At 39.2% G+C, this 19,643-nt stretch overlaps 1 protein-coding gene across 2 annotated transcripts in view; it reads left to right on the forward strand.

The window, feature by feature from the left end:
* Positions 1-342: 342 nt before the first annotated feature.
* The window catches only part of LOC129574536 (RNA-binding protein MEX3B), a 24,239-nt gene continuing 4,938 nt past the window's right edge, over positions 343-19,643 (forward strand). Inside the window, exons 1-4 of one of the 2 annotated variants that reach the window (XM_055456626.1) lie at positions 343-489; positions 2,402-3,197; positions 4,171-5,221; positions 5,375-5,577. In XM_055456626.1, coding sequence (XP_055312601.1) covers positions 4,950-5,221; positions 5,375-5,577 — 475 coding nt within the window. In that variant the 5' untranslated portion in view covers positions 343-489; positions 2,402-3,197; positions 4,171-4,949. The remainder of the gene's footprint in view (positions 490-2,401; positions 3,198-4,170; positions 5,222-5,374; positions 5,578-19,643) is intronic. The other variant, XM_055456624.1, reaches the window with a different exon arrangement.

Here is a 19,643-nt window from a genome sequence, read left to right on the forward strand (position 1 = left end):
TGTATCAACCGTAGTAGTAGTAATATTGGCACATTTTGTATTGGTATGCTGTACTGTGTATATGAGAATTCAACATAATCGTACCTTGCGAACACACAATTCACAGATGTTGTGCACAGAGAGTCAGACAATGCCGTGCTACTGCTGTTGTTGCCTGCTGCCTGCTGCTATCCTGATGCGATATGATTGCTATCGTTGTATATGTGTCAAAACCTAATGCCTATACCCGATACTCAATGACTGCGTGTATTTTATGTATGTATGTATGTGTGTGTGGCGAATTGTGGTCGGTGTGCGTGTATGTGCGCGCTCCTCTCTGAGTTGTTTCTTCTTTTTTTTTTCGTTGGCTCTGTTTCGGTGGTGAGTGCCGAATGGTTCGGCTTTTTACATAAAACAGTTTGTATTTTTCAGTCTTAAGACAACCATCGCACTGAATGCATACCCACGACGAAAACGGTAGACGTTCATTTCAATGATATTCATTTATTTGTTAGTACCAATTCAATTTATCGTGTTTAATAGCAAATTGTTTTTTTTATTTTTCATTTTCATCATCACTTGATCGTTTGTTGTGACAAGAAATTGAACAAAAAATAAATTACATCTCAAAAAATAGAATTGGAGCGAAACTTCAAATTGCTTGATGGGTTTAATCAAATTTATTGTCAATTTTCTATTTTCGAAAAAAAATTCGCGGTTTATTTGTTAAATCATTGGTTGAATATATTTTTTTTCTTGTGAATTTTTTTTTTATTTCGTTGCGAAGCATTTTTTCTCGTCAATTGAAAAAGTTTTCAACAATTGACAATCCAGAAATCGGTTGAATAATTTAAATCAATTTCAAAGTTATCGACAAATTCAATTTTCCAAGAAAAATTACCGTTGCTCACATTGCTTGACACAAGTCAAATGTTGTTTATCTGACGAGAATACAATGGAAAAAGTGTACTGAATTCTTTAGTTCGAGTTCGAGAGAAAAAAAAATTGATATGGGTGTAAAAAAGGGTGAAATAATTGGTTTGATTTGAAGTGGCGGCAAATCTATTCAATAATAAATCCGTTCAATTTTCGATGTCGGCATTTGTATATTACTCGTTTTGCCTCAACTGACAGCGGCTTGTATACGCATTCTACACACCGCATCAATGTGCGGTGTGCGATTATGTGCGAAATACGATTGCATCACAATTTTCCCACTAAAAAAAACCCGAATTTCAAAGTTGAAAATTAAAACAGTGCATCGATTTAGTCATCATTATTCGATTGATTCGAGATTATCGCGGATTCGTTGATTGTGCAGAGAAAATCTCAATTTACACACAAATACACACACACACACACACACACAATGATTTTTGAACATAACCAAACAAAATATAAAAAAAAGGTCGGTGGTACTAAGGGTGGAAATGGCCAAAGCATGTGATTTTTCTGAATATTCAACGGAAACGCGGAATCGATTCTCGCCTCCGATTATATGAAGCATTAATGCGTTATCGAGAGAGAGAGAGAGAGAGAGAGAGAGACGAATTTTCCACCCATTTGTGTTGCTGTGCAGTGCTATGCTGTATGCGTTCAGCAACCTTTTTTTTTCTTTATTTCTCCCAAATGCTACACATAAAATCGGGTTGATTGGCCTTTCAAAGTGCGCCTCTTCACTACAGCTCTCTCTCTCTCTCTCTCTCTCTCTCTCTCGGCCTATCGAGTCGCGGTTTGCGATTGTGTGTGTACGCGCGCGAATATCATATGCACAGTGAATATAGAATGATATTTCATAGTAAATCGAAAATATACAAGGATAATATGGTTTGGTTGCCATCAGAAAGTCAGCAGCAGCAGCGGCAACATCGGTAGCAGTACTAGTTTATGCACTCATGTTGAATATGGATACCGGTTCCTTCTACGGTTCTTACTTTAACGAAAAGGGGAATATTGCTCTCTATACATATTTATATATATAGAAATTATTCCTTTTTGAAATATCGCGTGAGACCTCTGCAACGCTCGACAAGCTGCAATTGTTGTTCTCGATGCACATACCGATTATTTTTTTCGGTAACTATGGTTCAACAAGCCTCCACCTTGTTACTATAAACAAATTTCCGCTCCCCAGGCAAAAAAAAACAACAAAAATACACAACAACCCATCAAACAATTTGAAATTAATTGCGATCACTTACGATATCTGTATATTTATATATATATATATATATATATATAAAAACACATATTATTTTTTTTATTTCCGCTGGTTCCTCTTTGATTTATTATACTACTAAATACTTACCCCAAACACACAAAACAAACAAACAAAAAATACGAAATATTTTTTTTAAATTTCATTTCGGTTTATTTTTCTTTTCTCTCCCCATTTTCTCTCTTTCTCCACGGAAAATTCTAGTTAATACAATCGACCGTAGTGTTAAGTGGTAACGTTGTTTTCTACTGTGTGTATATCATTCATAATTGTTTTCATATATTGTTGTTGTTGTTTGTGTACGTGCGTGTTTTGTGATTTGAATAAAAGAAACAAAAAAAAAAGGAAAAATCGAGAGTTGAACGTAAAAAAGAAAAGAATTACGAAAAGGACACTTACCATAGCAAAGCACACATTCAAAAATCAAGAAAAGAAATAATAAACGAAAAAAAAATACTGAATTTGGTTGAACAACAAAATTAAGAACCGTTTTAAAAAAGCAGAAACAATATCCAACGACAACAATCAGCAACAGAGAAAAAATTATTCACCAATTGGACTGGAAATGAGACAGCCAGCAGATAATCCACGTTCCAAGCATATACACACATAAACGAGAAGCGCGCACGCAGCAGGCTCAACTAAGCCAGCAACTGTAAATCAAGCGAAATACAACAAGAAGCATACCCAGATACACCACGTTTAACCGACGAAAATAAAACCAATTACAAACATTAAAAAATCATTGAAAAACAAAAGGAGAATATCATAGCAACAACAACAACCGAACGCTCATACATTGTTGCCTCCGGTTGAGGTGAAAATGTAATATTGGAAGTGAATAAGCAGATAAAAAAAAGTACAGCAAAAAAAAAACTATAAAAACCCGATACACCAGAGATAAAAATACAAATAAAAAGTAAAAGTAAGCGGAGAGTTTCCAAAGCAGCAAGGCAATCGCTGCAACAGTGGCAGAACGTAACGACAAAAAAAACCCAAGGTGAGTACGATATCAAGCTGTCGCGATGCACAACATCAGCACTTGCATTGTACACAGCACATTGTTCTTTTTAAAACGGGGTAGTGGTATACATATATGTAGAGAGTAGGATAAATGGATTCCTTGAACTAAAACAGCAACCGAAAAAAAACAAAGAAATTCCACAACAATTTTTCGACAAATCGATCGTGAATTGAATGAGACATCCCTTAGACTCTGGTTGATTTGTTCGAGATTTGTTCCGAAACGAATTAATTCGTAATTCATAAATGACTCTACGCAAATGAATAAGCTTGATATGGTTTCATCACACCGAATCGGATATGAATGGACAGAAGAATAGAGCGCGCAGAGTCGAGAGCAAGAGAAAGAGAGAGAGAGAGAGAGAGAGAGAGAGAGAGAGAGAGAGAGAGAGAGGGAGAGAGAGCTTAGCTGTGAGCATACACAGCGAACGGAGCAAATTTGAAACCCCGTCAAAATATCCTATATCCATTGTTCCGTTGCGTTGCCACAGCAACTGCGCGCTCAAGTTCATTCACCTACTGAGGAAGTGATCAAACCATCGAAACCATCGAAATGTTATGAGAGAGCAAGAGAACAAACGACAATTTGACTATGATTTGACACATTTCACACAAGTACATCGTACTTTACCATCACAATTTGGTTGTCATTTTTGTTGGTTTTGATACGACGACGATGACAACAACAAAAACACACACTGAATTGGGATTATATTACGGGAAAGCTTATTGTCGGAAAAGCCAAGACACATTGGATTTGGTGTTCCAATGCGGTTAACAGCCACCGACTGTACACTCAGTCAGCCACACACAAAAGGATTACATTACATTTTGATGTGCTTAATATAATATCATACAAACTTACCAACATTTACACATACAATTCACAGCAAACAATTTTTTGATTGACATCTGTCGTTTCTTCTTTGTTTTATCTTTTTTCTCTTTAGAGCAATACGACTGAAGCAAATTTCCTTAATTTTTTTTTTGGGTGTTAGTTCTTAATTAAACAACAAAAAAGAGAGAATTTTTTACAATTATTATAAGTCCAACGTACAGTTTTATTAACAAACCAAAACAAAAAAAAGAGTCGAACAATACGAGAAGATATTTTTATTTCGTTTTTTGTACAAAAAAAAGAGGATAAAACAAAACACAATTAATCGGGAAAATAAAGTAACTAAATCATTCGCCATCTCATACTCAGAAATCATTAAGGTGCCAAACACGAAACCGAAGTCAAAATAACTCAAACAACACACACACACACACACATCACATTTAGTTGTATAAAAAGAACAAGCAACACCGAATCGATTTTTGCATTTTTGTTGTTCTGTTCATCCGAAACAATAGAAAAGGAAACGAAAACAGAAAAAAAAGTACCGAAAATACGAAAACAAAGTTATCAATTTGTGCCAGTTCAAAACGCGGAAAGCAAAAAAGTTTAGCTAGATAGACCGTATCGGAAAAGTTATAGACCCCGCAGTAAAACCTGAAAAGTCGAAAATAAAAAAAAAAACGTTGTCGCAAAGAGTGAAACAGAGACACCAAGATAAGACAAACGCGAAATTAAAAAAAAAACACAACATCAGCCAACGAACAATTTTCAATATTTGCAAGAGCGAGAGAGTAGCGAGCGTAAAAATAGTGTGTAAGTGTAATACGGAACTGCAAAGCCACAGATTGTGTAACACAGAAAAACCGAATCGAAAGAAATAAACAAAAAATGTCGGTGTTATATGCGGAAATGGATCCGTCCAATGGGCAAAATCCATTGAGCGTTTGCGGTCAAAAGAATCAGAAGCCACCTCAGGTGGCGCAACCACAACAAATGCCATCACCAACATCGTCATCATCAGCGGCCGCATTGCAACTCGCCTTCGAATTGTCCATGCTGTCCTTATCATCGTGCAATAATAACGTTGGCAACGACATGATTGTGAATATGGGAAATGATCATCAACAGCAACAACAACAGGCCAATCTCAAATCGTGCAGGTAAACATTTTTGGTCTTTGATTGATTTTAAGTTCGAAAAATTTTTATTTAGGGAGAAAATACGCCACATGTGCCAAAACCAAATTAACCAGATTAACTCCAAATAATCGATCGAATTTTGCACTTTCTTTCTTCTTCTTCTCTCGTTTGTAGCAACAAATCACCCTCATCACTCAGCCCCAATGATGTCGGCGGTATGAATGGAATAAATACTGTTTTATCAAATAATATTGGATTAAGTGCGTTCACAACGATGTTACCAAATCTAGATGATCGATCGAAGAAATCACAAAATATGACCGAATGTGTGCCGGTGCCAAGTTCAGAGCATGTCGCTGAAATTGTCGGACGACAAGGTAATTTTAATTGCTATTGCATTTGTTTTTCATTCTGTTCGACTTGATATCGTTCAATTGATGTCTTCGTGACAGTTTTTTTTTTCTTCTTTCGATGCTTCAGAAACGGTTTGCGTTTCCTTGCTTAAAACTCTCATTAAAACTCATTGGCATGCGTGCGACCGTCAATGATCATAAACCAATTCTGAATTCAGTATATGAAAAGAGAAGAGAAAAAAAAACGCAGAGTTTACAACAAACCGATGACAACGACCATTTCGATCAACGTTTGATCGATACCAAGCTATTTTCGTTGCGCAGAGAGAGAGAGAGAGAGATAGAGAGAGAGATAGAGCGAGAGAGAGAGAGAGAGAGAGAGAGAGAGAGAGAGAGAGAGAGAGCAATTTCAAGAAGTCGTTGCATTCAATCGTTAAATATCCATTCCAATTATTTGTTCAGTCGCATCTATTGTATGGCTGTTTTTTTGTGTTTTTGTTGTTTTTTTTCTCTTTCTTTCATTTTCAAGTGTATATGCAAAAAACTATCAGAGGCATGCGGCTAACTCGTTTCTCCTTTGTGTTGCGTTGCGAAAATTGCCAAGAATTAAATGAAAAACGAAAATTCCCCGAGACTTAAGAATATCGGGGAGAGAAAAAAAGAAGAAATATGAAGATACGAAGGGAAAAGATGAATGTATGAACGAAAACAAAAACAAAATCTATATTATATATATATATATAAACTAAAACACAGTGCACAACAATATATTATGGCCCTTCACTTACACATTATAATTATATATTGACCGTTGTTGTGTTGTGTGTGCTGTATTCGTTTTGTTTTTTTGCTGCTCTTCGCTTCTCGTTTGGCGTGCGCGAGCGCGCTACACATTCTGGAGAGCCTTTGTTTAAAAAACTACCACAACAAAAGCAATGAAAAACTGGCGCAATTTGATAAAATTAATTCTTGGGCTCGGTTTGCTGCAGCCGCTCGTGCTTCGTTCCTTTCGTCTTTTTGCGCGCGTTATTTCGTTTTGCTCCCTCGCTCCATTGTTGTTGTTGCTACTTTTCAATATTGTCTGCATTATTATTCGATTTATCTGTCGTTTTGTGAGACGACGAGCTTAAAGGAATCCGGTATGAGAACGCGATTGGCTCCAAACGTTGTGGTTTAAATTCTTCACAAAACTCTGCCGCCAATGCCTGCTGAGCGCGGGACAGAGAGAGAGAGAGAGAGAGAGATCGTGCAACAGACACAAGTGGAAGAGAGTCGTTGTATGAGAGAGCAAGAATGAAAGAGAACGCGAACGCGCGAGTATTAGCAGCCACATACAAAATGGCATGGTGAATGATCGTTGCAAGGTCATTGTCTCAAGCATGTGTGCGTGCATTATTTGTGTACGTTAAAAAGATGCAATCAGCAAAGAAATCTTTCGTTCAACGAACCTTGTGCCGAGCCGAAAGGAACGCACGGGCTAGTGTTTGTTTTGTGTATGTGTTGGCGCGATAGCCTGGGGCGACCGATAAACTGAATGGCAGAGTTGCTGCTTGCGCCAATTTAAGTTTGTTTGATCTGGTTTACCTGGACAAAGACCGAATTTGTTCAGTTCGGTGCAGCAAAGATTTTCAGTGCATTTGGTCGTCTGACATTGCGTGCATTATACACCAGAATATGCACCACACCACGCAGAACAAATATCCCAAATCACATGTGAATCAAAAGCAACTGAGAATAAAATAAAATGCAACACAACGAGAGCGAGCGGCAACCAAACATATCAACAACACATTGCTCAAGAAGCCAACGAATAAATAAAATCGTATGCTGAATGCCCATTGTGCGAATATGAAATGGAAAAAAGGGACTAAATATAGCGAAAAAGATGTCGAAGGCAACAGCAGCAGCAGCAGCAATGACACAAGGCTGCATTCATTTGGCAAAATGTGTGTGCCCGCCTTTTTTTTTTCTTCTCTCTTATTTCTTTAAGTTGAGCTGATTGCAATGTGCTAGATTGAAATCCTCTGATTCTCTCACTTGTATAATTTTACATATTGCTCAATTGAGCTGTGGCTCAAAGACAAGCGCTGTGGTGGTACGCGGGATATTTTTGTTCCTACTATTGTGGCTGGTATATGTGTCGCCTTCTCTACCTTCGCTAGTTTCACGTGACTCTCTCGCGATCACTCTCATTCTTCAATACGTAGTGTGGTTTTTTTCTTCTTCTTCTTCTCTTCTACAATCCACCAGCAACTCAACGACAGAATGGAAAAAAAAATTCACTCAAATCAGCACTACACACACTTTATTTTGCTCAACAATTGCATTTTGCCCATATTCGTTGATTATTTTCATTTTATGTGTGATTTTATTTTTCTTCATTCGCGCTCCACAACGATGTTCAGCCTGTGTGTGTGTGTGTGTTTTTTTTCCTTTTTCTTTCTGTTCGTCATTCAATGTTCGTTATGTGTGAGAATTTTTCTCGTGAGCATAGGTTTTACGAGTCGTCGCGAAACAGGCTACTAACAGCCTTACTAGTGTGCCGCCGTCGCTGTTTCGCTTTCATCAAGCCATTCTTGACATTCGCTTTTATATCGTTCGGCGTATACACATTGGATATTCGGATTCTGGAATGAATGTGTATTTTTGTGCGCTGTGTGCTGTCGGTGCTGGTGCTGATGTTGCTGCTTTTTTTTCCTTATTATTCACTTTTTTGTTTTGGCCTAATGTTTCGGGTAGCGTTGCTATTCCATCGCTCTCACTCTCTGCTCTTTGTTCCACAAGACATTTATTTATTTTTTGCTCTTCTCAAAAGCGTAAAATATTCGCCTAGCTCAAAAACCCGAACACAAAAGGAGTCGGGGAGTCAATGCTTGTTTAGCATTTAGAAGACGCAAAAGATGGCAAAGAAGAAGAAGTAGAAAAAAAAACTTACAGACACACACAACACCGAATACACTGGGCAGAAAAAGAAGAGTATAATGCGCAGAAAAGCACATGATAAAGAACACGTTGATGACGATAATGATCGCCATATGATAAAGAGCATGCATGCATTTTACATGCACCCAGCACACAAATGCTTGACTGTGCCAATTGCCTGAATGAGTTTTAGTGTATTTAAGTTTGTGCCAAAGTCGACGACGACGAAGACTACGGCAACGGCGATGAAGAGGCGAGAGGAAAAAAAAATGAAATTTTATGAGAAACAAAACATTGCAACGAATAAAAAGAAGCAATAATCTAAGAACGCGAGAGACACACAAAAAAGGAAAAAAAAAAAGACAAGGCAAAAGGCATGCAGCACGCACAGAGATAGAGACAATACGTACGCGCGTGCGCGAGAGAGAGCGAGCGAGCAAACACACAGATACACATGCCCAGCAAGCACAGGATCATTATCATCGATGCGTCGAAATAGTGCCAGGCCATGTGAATATCTACATATATTCTGTGTGTTGTGAGAGAGAGAGCCTATGCAAGAGACCCATAATGTGATTGAACTGATGCGCACGATGCATCGTCTGTTTCCTCCTCGTGCATTTACTCTTCGTTAATTTTTTCATTCGAACTGAACCGAAGCGAACAATAACAACAACAACAACGAAATTATTCACCAAGTAAATGCACAGGTCCGATGCATTTTTCATGCGCACTGTCAATGTTTTACACACAATCTTTTTTTTCTGGTTTTCTGATAGACTATAAATTTTGCGCGATTCCAAGCATTTTTTCGTTTCGAACTAGCTACTGAGTTGGAACAAAGAAAAAATGGCGAATTTAATTCACCATCGAAATTTTATCAATTGATGACTGAGTCTCATTTTTTCTCCTCCGACCGCTCGAACAGGAATTCAAAATGGAGAACAAGTTGAAGCAAGAAAAAAATTGATCTAAAATCCGGCATTTATTTGGCCAAATGTACAGTCGCGCTGCAATCGAATTTAATAGTCACAGATTCATAGATGCGGTTTGATTTTGTTTTGGACAGTGAAACACACACACACACAACCAAAAACTAAGAAAACCAAAAAAAAGGAGTCGATGAGCGCGAGCGCATTTGCATTGCCTGACATTGGACTGACGCCAAATTCATTGCACTGGCATATTTTCACAATTTTCTTCTTCACGCATCGACTATTTCTCCGTCATTTTGTCGCTTTGACTTAGATTAACCAAACAACAACAAAATATGAAACGTACAAAACACGAACTCGAACACTTTTTTTCTACATCGTTTCCGCCACGAAGCATAATTTCTTTTTTTTTTTGATTTCAAATCATTTGCCTTCAAGACAAGAAATTCGATTATGAATCAACATCAACATCCATGCAATAAATAAAACTCCCGCAGAAGGAACGAGCGACAGAAGAAATGAGCGAAAAAAAGAACACACACACACATACACAGCAAATCAAATCCCAAATCAAGCATTCCGCTTCTTTTTTTCTTAATGTTCCGGACACAGAGAAAAAGTGCGCAGTAAAAATGATCGCAGCGCGGCGACGATGACAAAGACACTTCATCCCGTCTCTCGTAACTATCATTTGCTTGATGCTGCTGCTGCGGCTGGTGGTGGTATTGTTGCTCTTTTTGCTCTTGCAGTTTTGTGTAGTGCATGTATTTTTAGGAATTCGTTGATTTTTGCTTGAGCGCGAGACTTCTTCTCTATCTCACGCGCTCATATCTTGCGGTTCGCAATACTGCCAAAGGCATAACATAACAACAACAACAACATTCCCTCTCGTCCAATGTAACAACGACGCAACGACCAAAAATTACGCAAAAATAAATCAATGAACTTATGAAAATATTTGGTTCTTTTTCTCTCACTCATTCACTCTCGTCACGAATAAAATTTTGCCCACAAAAATATCACCCAAAACGATTCAATAGAAATGAAAATTGCAAACGTGATGCGTACACGCATATTCGATGGTCGCCTGATGCTGCTGCTGTTGCTGCTGTTGCTGCTGTTTCGAAAATCCGCAAGAAAAAACGCAATCCTATTTTATTTGTATAAATGCTGTTTGCTTTTTCGTTCGGCGAATATGTCATCCGGATAAGTCAATGAACTTTCTCTCGTTGCTCACACGGTGGCTTGCTCACTCTCGCACAATGTGCTATCTCACTCTTGATTATGTGGTGGAGCTAGGCAAAAACCGTCTAACTGTTTTGGCGCATACAATGCTTCGTGGATGTGGATGTTGATGTGTGCACATTAGCGCACAATCGATGCCAAATGCCGAAAAGCTTTTGCATCGACAATGCTCAAGTGAAACACACACAGGCATAGAGAGCGAGTGAGCGAGTGAGCGAGAGCAAGTGGAGGCCGGAAAATTTGTATATATATATTTATAAGTTGTTGAAAATGCTAGATCAATGATTTATGTTTTTCAAAAGAGTTCCAACTTTGGGTATTGTAAAGAAACAGGGGTGGGTGATAATTGAATGGCTGTTTACGTTATTTTTCTAGCTTAGGTGTGTCATTAACCAGCACGTAACAACACATTTCGTCCTTTCAATCGCATATCACACCAATTGTTGTTCAATGTGTGGTTCAATGAATTTTGGGGCGGACGAAAATCATGATAAGTGGTTGTGTTTCCGGGATAAGTCATTCATCTCTGTTCGGTGTCGGTGAATGAGAGAGAGCAAGAGCCGAAGCATGGAGCAATGCATAACCATTGCATTGTTGCATAAAAGTTTTCGCCTTTTGTTCCCATTGCCGCTGCTTTTCCAACACAGCATTTTCCATTTTGGTACTGAAACACTTGACTGGATGGATGTTCGTTGTTAACTCCGTGCATGTGAGATGGATCGCAGTGTACACAGAACGTTTCTTACCATTCTTTTGGGCTCAATCGAGGCACATTTTGGCATTGCGGTTTTGAAGGATTAACGACGAATATCCTTCTATGGGTTAAGTCGACATGCAGCAATAAAAACGGGCGTGTATTGGCGGCATATTACGAGAGACCGAGCAAGTGTGTGTGTGTGTGTGTGTGTGTGTGCGTGTGTATATGTCATCAAACAATGGTGATATATTCTATAAAAGCCACCCTTTTGTTTACATCACGCACACATGCAAAACATGTGAAACTTTTCATTAAACGCTCAAATTATGCACAATTATTTTGTTATCATACACGAACTCATTTGAATTTGACAATGAGTGGTGTTTTTGCCACACCGAGGGCACACATAGTCGAATAGCACCAGCAGCAACAACAATGAAACGCAAGGAAGAGAAACAAAAAAAAAAATGCGCACACACACATACACATTCAACGAATAGATATTCATGCAGCACCAACAACACCACACACAGTGCCAACAAAAAAACACCAAGAATAAAATCACATTCTCTCGCTAACAAATACATAGCAACAGACAACGCTAAAAAGCTATGCACATTGCACGTTTATGAATACAGAGATATGCGTGTCGATGCGCAAAACAATGAACGCGATAGCAATTCAATTCGTGGTGTCTATATGGGTGTTTATGTGCTGGTGTTTCCATGTGTCTATGTGTGTATGTATGTGTTTGTTGTACGCGCGCGGCAAAAATACCATAGGCAACGAAGACACAATAAAAAAAAATAAACCGAATCGGTCTATATATTCTCAATGCTCGAGTTATCAGCTCGTGGAACTTTTTGCAGTAGCAGGAACCACATCTATTCACATTATATTGTCATCGTCATCGTCATCGTCATCGTTGTCGAAATCAACACACGGAATCAAAGCAAAATTGCATAAGCATTATACACAGCTGAATAAATCGCCTAATAAGGGTTGTATGTGTACCGTGTGCGAGAGAGTGAGTGATGACAACCGATAGCGCGCGGATATTAGATGCGTATGCGTATCATATGCTCATTACTTTTAATGAAATACACACTTGCATACTTCAATTCACAATATTTTCCTGCGAAAATGTGTGAACGAGAGGGAGAGAGAGAGGGAGAGAGAGAGAGAGAGAGAGAGAGAGAGAGAGAGAGAGAGAGAGATAGATAGAAACATTTCAAACGTAAACAACAACACAGGCCTCAGCCGAGTGTGGTGCGTGGTTGGGCATAATATACATGCCAAAAAAGGCTTCATGCGTTTGTTATTTTTCGTTCCTGTTCCGATTGAAATTTTGATGTTTCCTAGCGCCGATTTCACCCAAAATGTCGAATGACGCCCAGCAACCAAACATTCGGACTGCTGTCATGCAATAAATTTGTATCGATCACTTCGGCTTTTGTTTCCTTCGGCGATTCCTTTTGCCATTTCAAACGAGAGCATTTCGTGTTTCCTCTATGACCGACTCCCAGCATAAGACTTCCTATATGAATGATTCATTTTCGATGCGGGAATCAGTTTTTTTTTTCGATTCATTTCGAAGATCAAAAAAATAATTTCTTTAGAAATTCGTTCATTTTTTTCTTCGATACCAATTTTCCCAAGATATTTTTTTTTCTCTATTCAACTTGTATCTCGTTGTGTGAAGCATCGATTTTTCGTTTCCATTGCGCCTCACATATTTTAAAATCAAATTGCAATGTACCATTTGTGATGTGTGTCTCTGACTCTCATTATTATTGATATACAGTTGCACTTCACAAATAATAATATTCACAACGAAAAAGGAATAACGACATTGCGTTAGCGAGAGAGAGAGAGAGAGAGAGAGAGCGAGGGAGCGAGGAAGGGGAGAAAAAATTGATTGTGATTGCGATTGCGATATGTTTGTTGCTTTGATCTCTCTTTCTGTACACAGTTGAGCATATAATACAAGTGGCATTTCAAAAGTGTGTTTCATATGCATAAACACATAATGGAAATCGTGGTTGCAGATAAAATGGGATTTCGCCGTTGCCAAAAAGAATTGTGTGAAGAAGAGAGAAAGAAAGGAAGCTTTCCTTCTCATTCCCGAACTACGCTTACGAGAGCGTTCATTGTTTGTAGTATGCAGCATTTGGCAGAAAGCAACGAACTATGAATCTGGCCTGTGTGTTTATCTAGCTTCGGTGAGTGTATGTGTGTATGTGTGTCTGTATTCTGGCCATCAACGCACCCATTGCGCCCCATTCGATTCGGATGATTTTATGCACTGCAAAACTAGTACATATAGCGCAGCAGAGCAAACAAAAAAAAAATTACGGAATTTGTACATGTTTTTGTATCGGCCAGCCGAATACAACGTGTATCCTGTTTGAATGTTGTTCACACTCGGGAACAGAATATGCAAGAGCGAGTGGAGAGACGGAGTGAGAGAGAGAGAGAGAGAGAGAGCATCAGGCAACGAGGCAAATTTTCCGATACTTCCCTTATTAGACCGACAACATGCCCCGTCTGTATAAATATACATATATACGTATGGATTGGATATACTCCAACAACTCAGCAGTGAGTGTATCGCATATTGTCCGCTCTCTATCGCTCTCAACGTTGTAATATAGGTGGATATAATATTTTCCCAGAGTTTATTCAACTTTGCACAGAGTTCAGTGCGCCCTCGTCAAACTGCCGTTTTTGTATGTTTTGTGGAAATGTTGAACTGTTCTCACCACCGAACCGCTTCCACTATGTACGCTATCCTGTTTGTATATGCGCTGTGTATTGGTTTTCCAAATGCGCTGTACTATGTGTTGTTTGTGCGTTGTGTGTGTTGATTTTTTTTCCTTTCTACTACTGCTGTTGCTGCTGCTGCTGCTGTTTGCTATATTTTCGTTATCATAATTCTTTTCCACTTCCCAATTCGTCCCGTTTCTATACACGATTCATTTTTTCTTCTTCTATTCGTTCATTTACATAGAATGTGACGGCATTGCACACATAACGTACACACTAACACACTTGGGTGCTGCTCATTGCTCTTGTGTGTGTACATGTAACAATCGGCTATTTGTACTTTTCCATATTCACCCTCGTTGTCAATTTGTTTTTCCTTTACTCCTGGTTGTCGTTGCCGTTGTCATCATCGGCATCATCGTTGCCGTCTTATTCTCTGTAATAAGCCGAGAGACTATATTCCCGGCTCACACAAGATGGTGGTGCATTGAAAGATTCTTAGCACTTTTCCATGTACGATTCAGTGATGTACATACGGAATCCAGTAACAGCCGCATTCAGAAAGCAGAGGCAACAAAAGAACAAGAAATATGGCTTCAACGAACGAACGAAGAAAAACGACCAGCAAAAATACGCATACACACACACACACACACACACAGCAAGTATTATGTGAGCAGAGTAAAACTGTCCTGACTGGATGGGAAATTACAAGTAAACCACCGAATGCATGTTGCTGCTGATACTGCTGCTGCTGCTATTGCAGAAGAGATTGCTCGGCTCTTCACCCGACCCATGTCTATGGCAATGTCTATGTTTATACATATAATCTCTGTACGCCGTACTTCTCGTTTGGAGCATTTGGATGTGTCTCACATTGTTCGCCTGATTTTCAGTTCGCCTGATGCTTTAGTAAACGGCAATGCTTTTTTTGCCACTCAATCTCCCTTAGTTTTGCTGCCTATGTGCAATCGTTCCGTATAAATGGATTTCCCGTATTTATATATACATGGGAAATATAATGTAAAACTCGGCGCAATAGACTGAGAGTGGATGGAGGAGTATATTGCACCATTCAATATAACATCGGCTTTCATTGTATATATTCTGTTTCAAAATACACACACTCTCTCGCCCCCCTTGAATACTCCAGAATTCGAATGTTTTCTGATCGCGTTATGTGGATGATGGCCTGTGTGCTACATGCTTCACTTTTTGTATTCGTTATGCCCATTTGCTCGACGTGTGTACGAGTCGATGTGTTTATGTGTATGTGTAAATATGCCGTAATACATTGGGTTCCACGGTATTGTTACGCTAAAACTGGAGTTCGATGGCGCTTTTGCCACACTGCACGCCATTCAAGAACATTTCCTATATACACGGCGAAGTAGTTCCTTATTTAGTTGTTCGATTGTGGAGCGAGTGAATGAACGGGGGGGGGGGGGCGCACGCGGCCACCACACCAACATTGAACACAAATTCAACTTGAATCAACATTCAAGACAACTTGCCCTCACTCGTTTCTTGCTCTTTCTCTATCACTTCCACTCTTTCTCTCTCTCGCTCCATTCCATTTGACTTTTGCATCCCTCTTCTTCGTTGTTGTTGTTGTTGTTGTTGCTGCTGCTGCTGCTGCTGTATGCTATTGTATTATGTGTGAATGCGCTTCGCAAAGGAACGCTTTCGAATTATTTGCCGTTGTTTACTTAAAATATTTCTTTGCGCTAATACTCTTTGTTTCATCGAATTGTTTCACAATTGTGTGTGTGTGTTTTTTTTTCTTCTGCTGCTGCTTTTCTATATTGAAATCACGACAACCCGGGCGTACTGACGACGAACACAGCAAAAAAAAACAGCGACAGCAGCAATACGGCGCACACAACTTTTTCATTTAAGAATTATTTGAAACGGAGAATAAACGAATGAACGAACTGACAAAACCCTCTCTCACACCATTACATTTGTGTCGATTTTTTTTTGTTTCGTTCATTTTTTTTTGTCTTTTTCGGTTTGGTTTGGAGCTCGTTCGCGCTCAATATCCGCAGTTGGCTTGATTGAATGCAATTCGTGTATTCGGCAATCGGAATTGTGTATGATGCGTAAAGTGATTTCAACAATTCTATGCACACTTTTCTCTCCCGCTCTCTGGCTGTTGTATTGTTGTTATAGAACAATTCCCGTTTTTCATTGGCAAATAAATTGTGAAAAGTTTACGCTTGGCGCGGGGATTTAATGTTTACTTTAGTTCTTGTTTCAGCACCTTTTTTTTTTCTTTCTCGTGTATGTGTGTTCTGTTTGTGCCATTCGGTTGCAAGCTATTGCATTTTTTCTCTCTCTTGTTTCGGTGTGTTTGCTGTCGATTAATTCGCATATTCGAATGTCTGGCAATGCAGCAGCAGCGTTAACCATGAGGAGATACACACAGAGGCAATGATGCATTTCACTCGACTCATCCCCGATTAGCGCAATCAGCATTCTCAAGCCAAATGTTCCATTGCATTCTTTTCCCTCTATTCGAATTGAATGATGTACATGAGCCGTTTGATAATATGGCCGAAATGCAATCTAATTTTTGGTATGACATTTATTGGGGTTATTTTGAAACATACATTCTTGAACTCGATCGCACAAAGCAGTCATATAGAGGAATTTATACTGCTTACAAAGTAATTGCTGAATCAATATCAATTGCTTCGTTCGTTCACGAATTTGATGCGTGTTGTGACATCCATCAGTTGATTTAAGAACATTGTCTCGAAAACTGATTTTCAACTGTCAAATAAACAGTGAAAAGAAACGCAATAGAGCGCTTAGTTGAACGAAACAAAGATCCGAAAGAAACACCAACCCGACGGAAATGGAGATGTAAATCGAGACGTAAATGTCGCACGTAATGTGCTAGTAGTGCATAGGTACTGATGTGGAATAAAATCGCTTTAAAAGCGAAAGAGAGAGAGAGAGAGAGAAAGGAAAAGAACAGCGCTCCATATCAATCGATTGATTGGTATTTTATTGTCGGATTTTTCGTATATTTTTGGTACAAATTTGATTTGTAGTATTCATAAAGCCAGGAATCCGCTCAATCAATAGCTGCACCGATGAACAGGAAGGAGCACAACGAGTGAACGGAAAAAACAACAACAACACAGAGATTCGCGACACGACACGACTCAACTCGACACTCCCTAACAAAATTAGTTCCTGTTCCTGTGTTAGAGGAATGAGCAGCAAAAGAACAACGTATAAAAATAATAAAGCATTACTACATGTCTGTTATTTTTTCGGATTTTTTTTTCTCATTCGATTTGATTCCATTCATTTGATTGTTGTTGTTTTGATCGAATCGCTAATTTTTCTGTGTAAACAATATTTGTAGCAATTCCGCGTTTTTCCACCGTCGACGGAACAAATGAGTAACAAAGAGAGAAAGGAACAAAAAAACAGTCAGGCAGGCAGGCAGGCAGTCGATTGTTGGCGGGTGTTTTTGTTTTGATTTCCCATTTTATTCGGCAAATCGAACTCGTAATATGCCTGTCGCCTAGTAGCAGGTGCATGTGTGTGTGTGTGTGTACGCGTGTATATGTGGTGGAGCGCGTCGCAATTATTGTTATTGTTCAGAAGGCAGAAGACAGAAGTCAGCATTTTCCGAATGCACATTTGTAATTGCGTACGTTGGTGCTCTGTAGGTGTGTGTGTGTGTGTGAGAGAGAGAGAGAGAGTGTGTTTGGTTGCTGTCGTTGCCTATGCTGTTGAATGGTTGAACATTCCCTTCCGCATGTTTGATGGTGGTGGTGGTGTGTGCAGGCAACAACAAACCGAGCAATGGCAATGCGCACATGCCATAGTGTGCGTGCCCAGCAGCATAGAGGCATACACAGTGTGAGTTGGATCGACGAGAGATGAATGCGGCGGTAGCAATGCCAAAGAATAGTTTTGTGGAAACATAGACCCCGAATATTGATTTATGTGCGCTATGTGCTTCCTCGTTCTGTTATGTTGCCACACCGATGCGAGAAAATGTGAATGAACTCTGGAGCGAATGAGCCAGTTCTTGCATTGCCTCGACTATGTGTTTTTTTTCCTGTTGTTGTTATGTACAAAAATACATTGTAGCATTGTGTGCGCCTCTTTCTATCGTGTTCACTCTCTACTTTGTATATAAAACATTTCGAGCTCCACCATCCGTCGTTTTATACACGAGAATCAACAACAACAACATTATCACCACCACCACTATTTCGAGTCGACAGCGGGAGCAAAGGAACAAACCAAACCAAATGCAGAGTTTCAATTCGATTCGTACTCACAATTCGAACATTTATAAGGTAAAGTCGGGTCAGTTGGGACAGCGGGTCGGTTGGGACACTGTCATTTTCTTGACATCTATCAGTCATAAACAAACGAAACTTTTGGAGAGTTGATTACACGCCAAATGAACGCTGTTTAGTGTTTTCACAGCAGTAAAAGCATGTGCGAAATTTGAATAAAAAATGTGTCCGAAATTTCAGAAAAAAATTCTGAAAAATCGTTAAAAGTTGTCGGGTCAGTTGGGACGGTTGACTGTAGAGGCTGTAACTTTCATTTGGGTAGGAATTTTCCGAAGATGGGAGTATTATTGGAAAGTTAAAGCCCGAAGCTGAATTTTTGCTGAAGAAAGTTTTTCGATTTTGTTACTGGAGAAAAAGTTATGTCAATTCTTTTGGGTGGTGTCCCAACTGACCCGACAACTTTTGTTTTGGCCAAAAACATGACACTTGTAAAAATCGACATAACTTTTTTTCAGCAACATAATCGAAGGACTCTCTTCGGCGAAAAGTTAGCTTTGGTGAATACCTTTCCAACGGTACCATATTCTTTGAAAAATCTTTATCCAAATCAAAGTTCTTACTTCCAAGGCTAACCCGTCCCAACTGACCCGACTCTCCCTTACTTTGTGTATTCACAACATTTCACACCAGATCCTAAGAAAACGGTAAATTTGTATTCCTGCGCTTTTTTTTCTCTCTCTCTCTCTCTCTCTCTTTCTCTTCACATTCGGCTTTTTTCTCCCTCTGTGTTTACCTCTCGCTTGTTACCGCTATCGCACGCCCGATGCTACCCTTCCGAGGTCTGCTGTCTGCCACGCATTTTTTCTCTCCCATTTTCAATTTTCGTTTTCTTTTTCCGAATAGAAGAAGAAAAAACGAGAAACCTACCATTACTGAATGCTATTCTTATTATATTTGCTTGCTATTTTTATGAAATGGATTTGTGTTCTTTCCTTTTTCCCTTTTTGCCTTTCATTTTTTTGCTATCGCGGATTCATCCCTAACCCCCATTCACTTTGCTCTCTTTGCGAATGCATCTTTGTGCCGATCAAATGTTTCTTTTCACCTAAATGTACTAGGTACGAGGTAGTTGTTTTCAAATCCCGACCATTCGACAATTGGTCACATAATATGACATCTGAGGAAAAAAATATGATTTGGAATGGTTTTTATCACTCCCGCTTCCGCTATTGCGCGCGCTCTCTCTCTCTCTCT

This window comes from Sitodiplosis mosellana, unplaced genomic scaffold, assembly GCF_009176505.1.
Source record: "Sitodiplosis mosellana isolate CC-2019 unplaced genomic scaffold, AAFC_SMos_1.0 Smas_scaffold_6165, whole genome shotgun sequence".
Classification (NCBI taxonomy): Eukaryota; Metazoa; Arthropoda; class Insecta; order Diptera; family Cecidomyiidae; genus Sitodiplosis; species Sitodiplosis mosellana.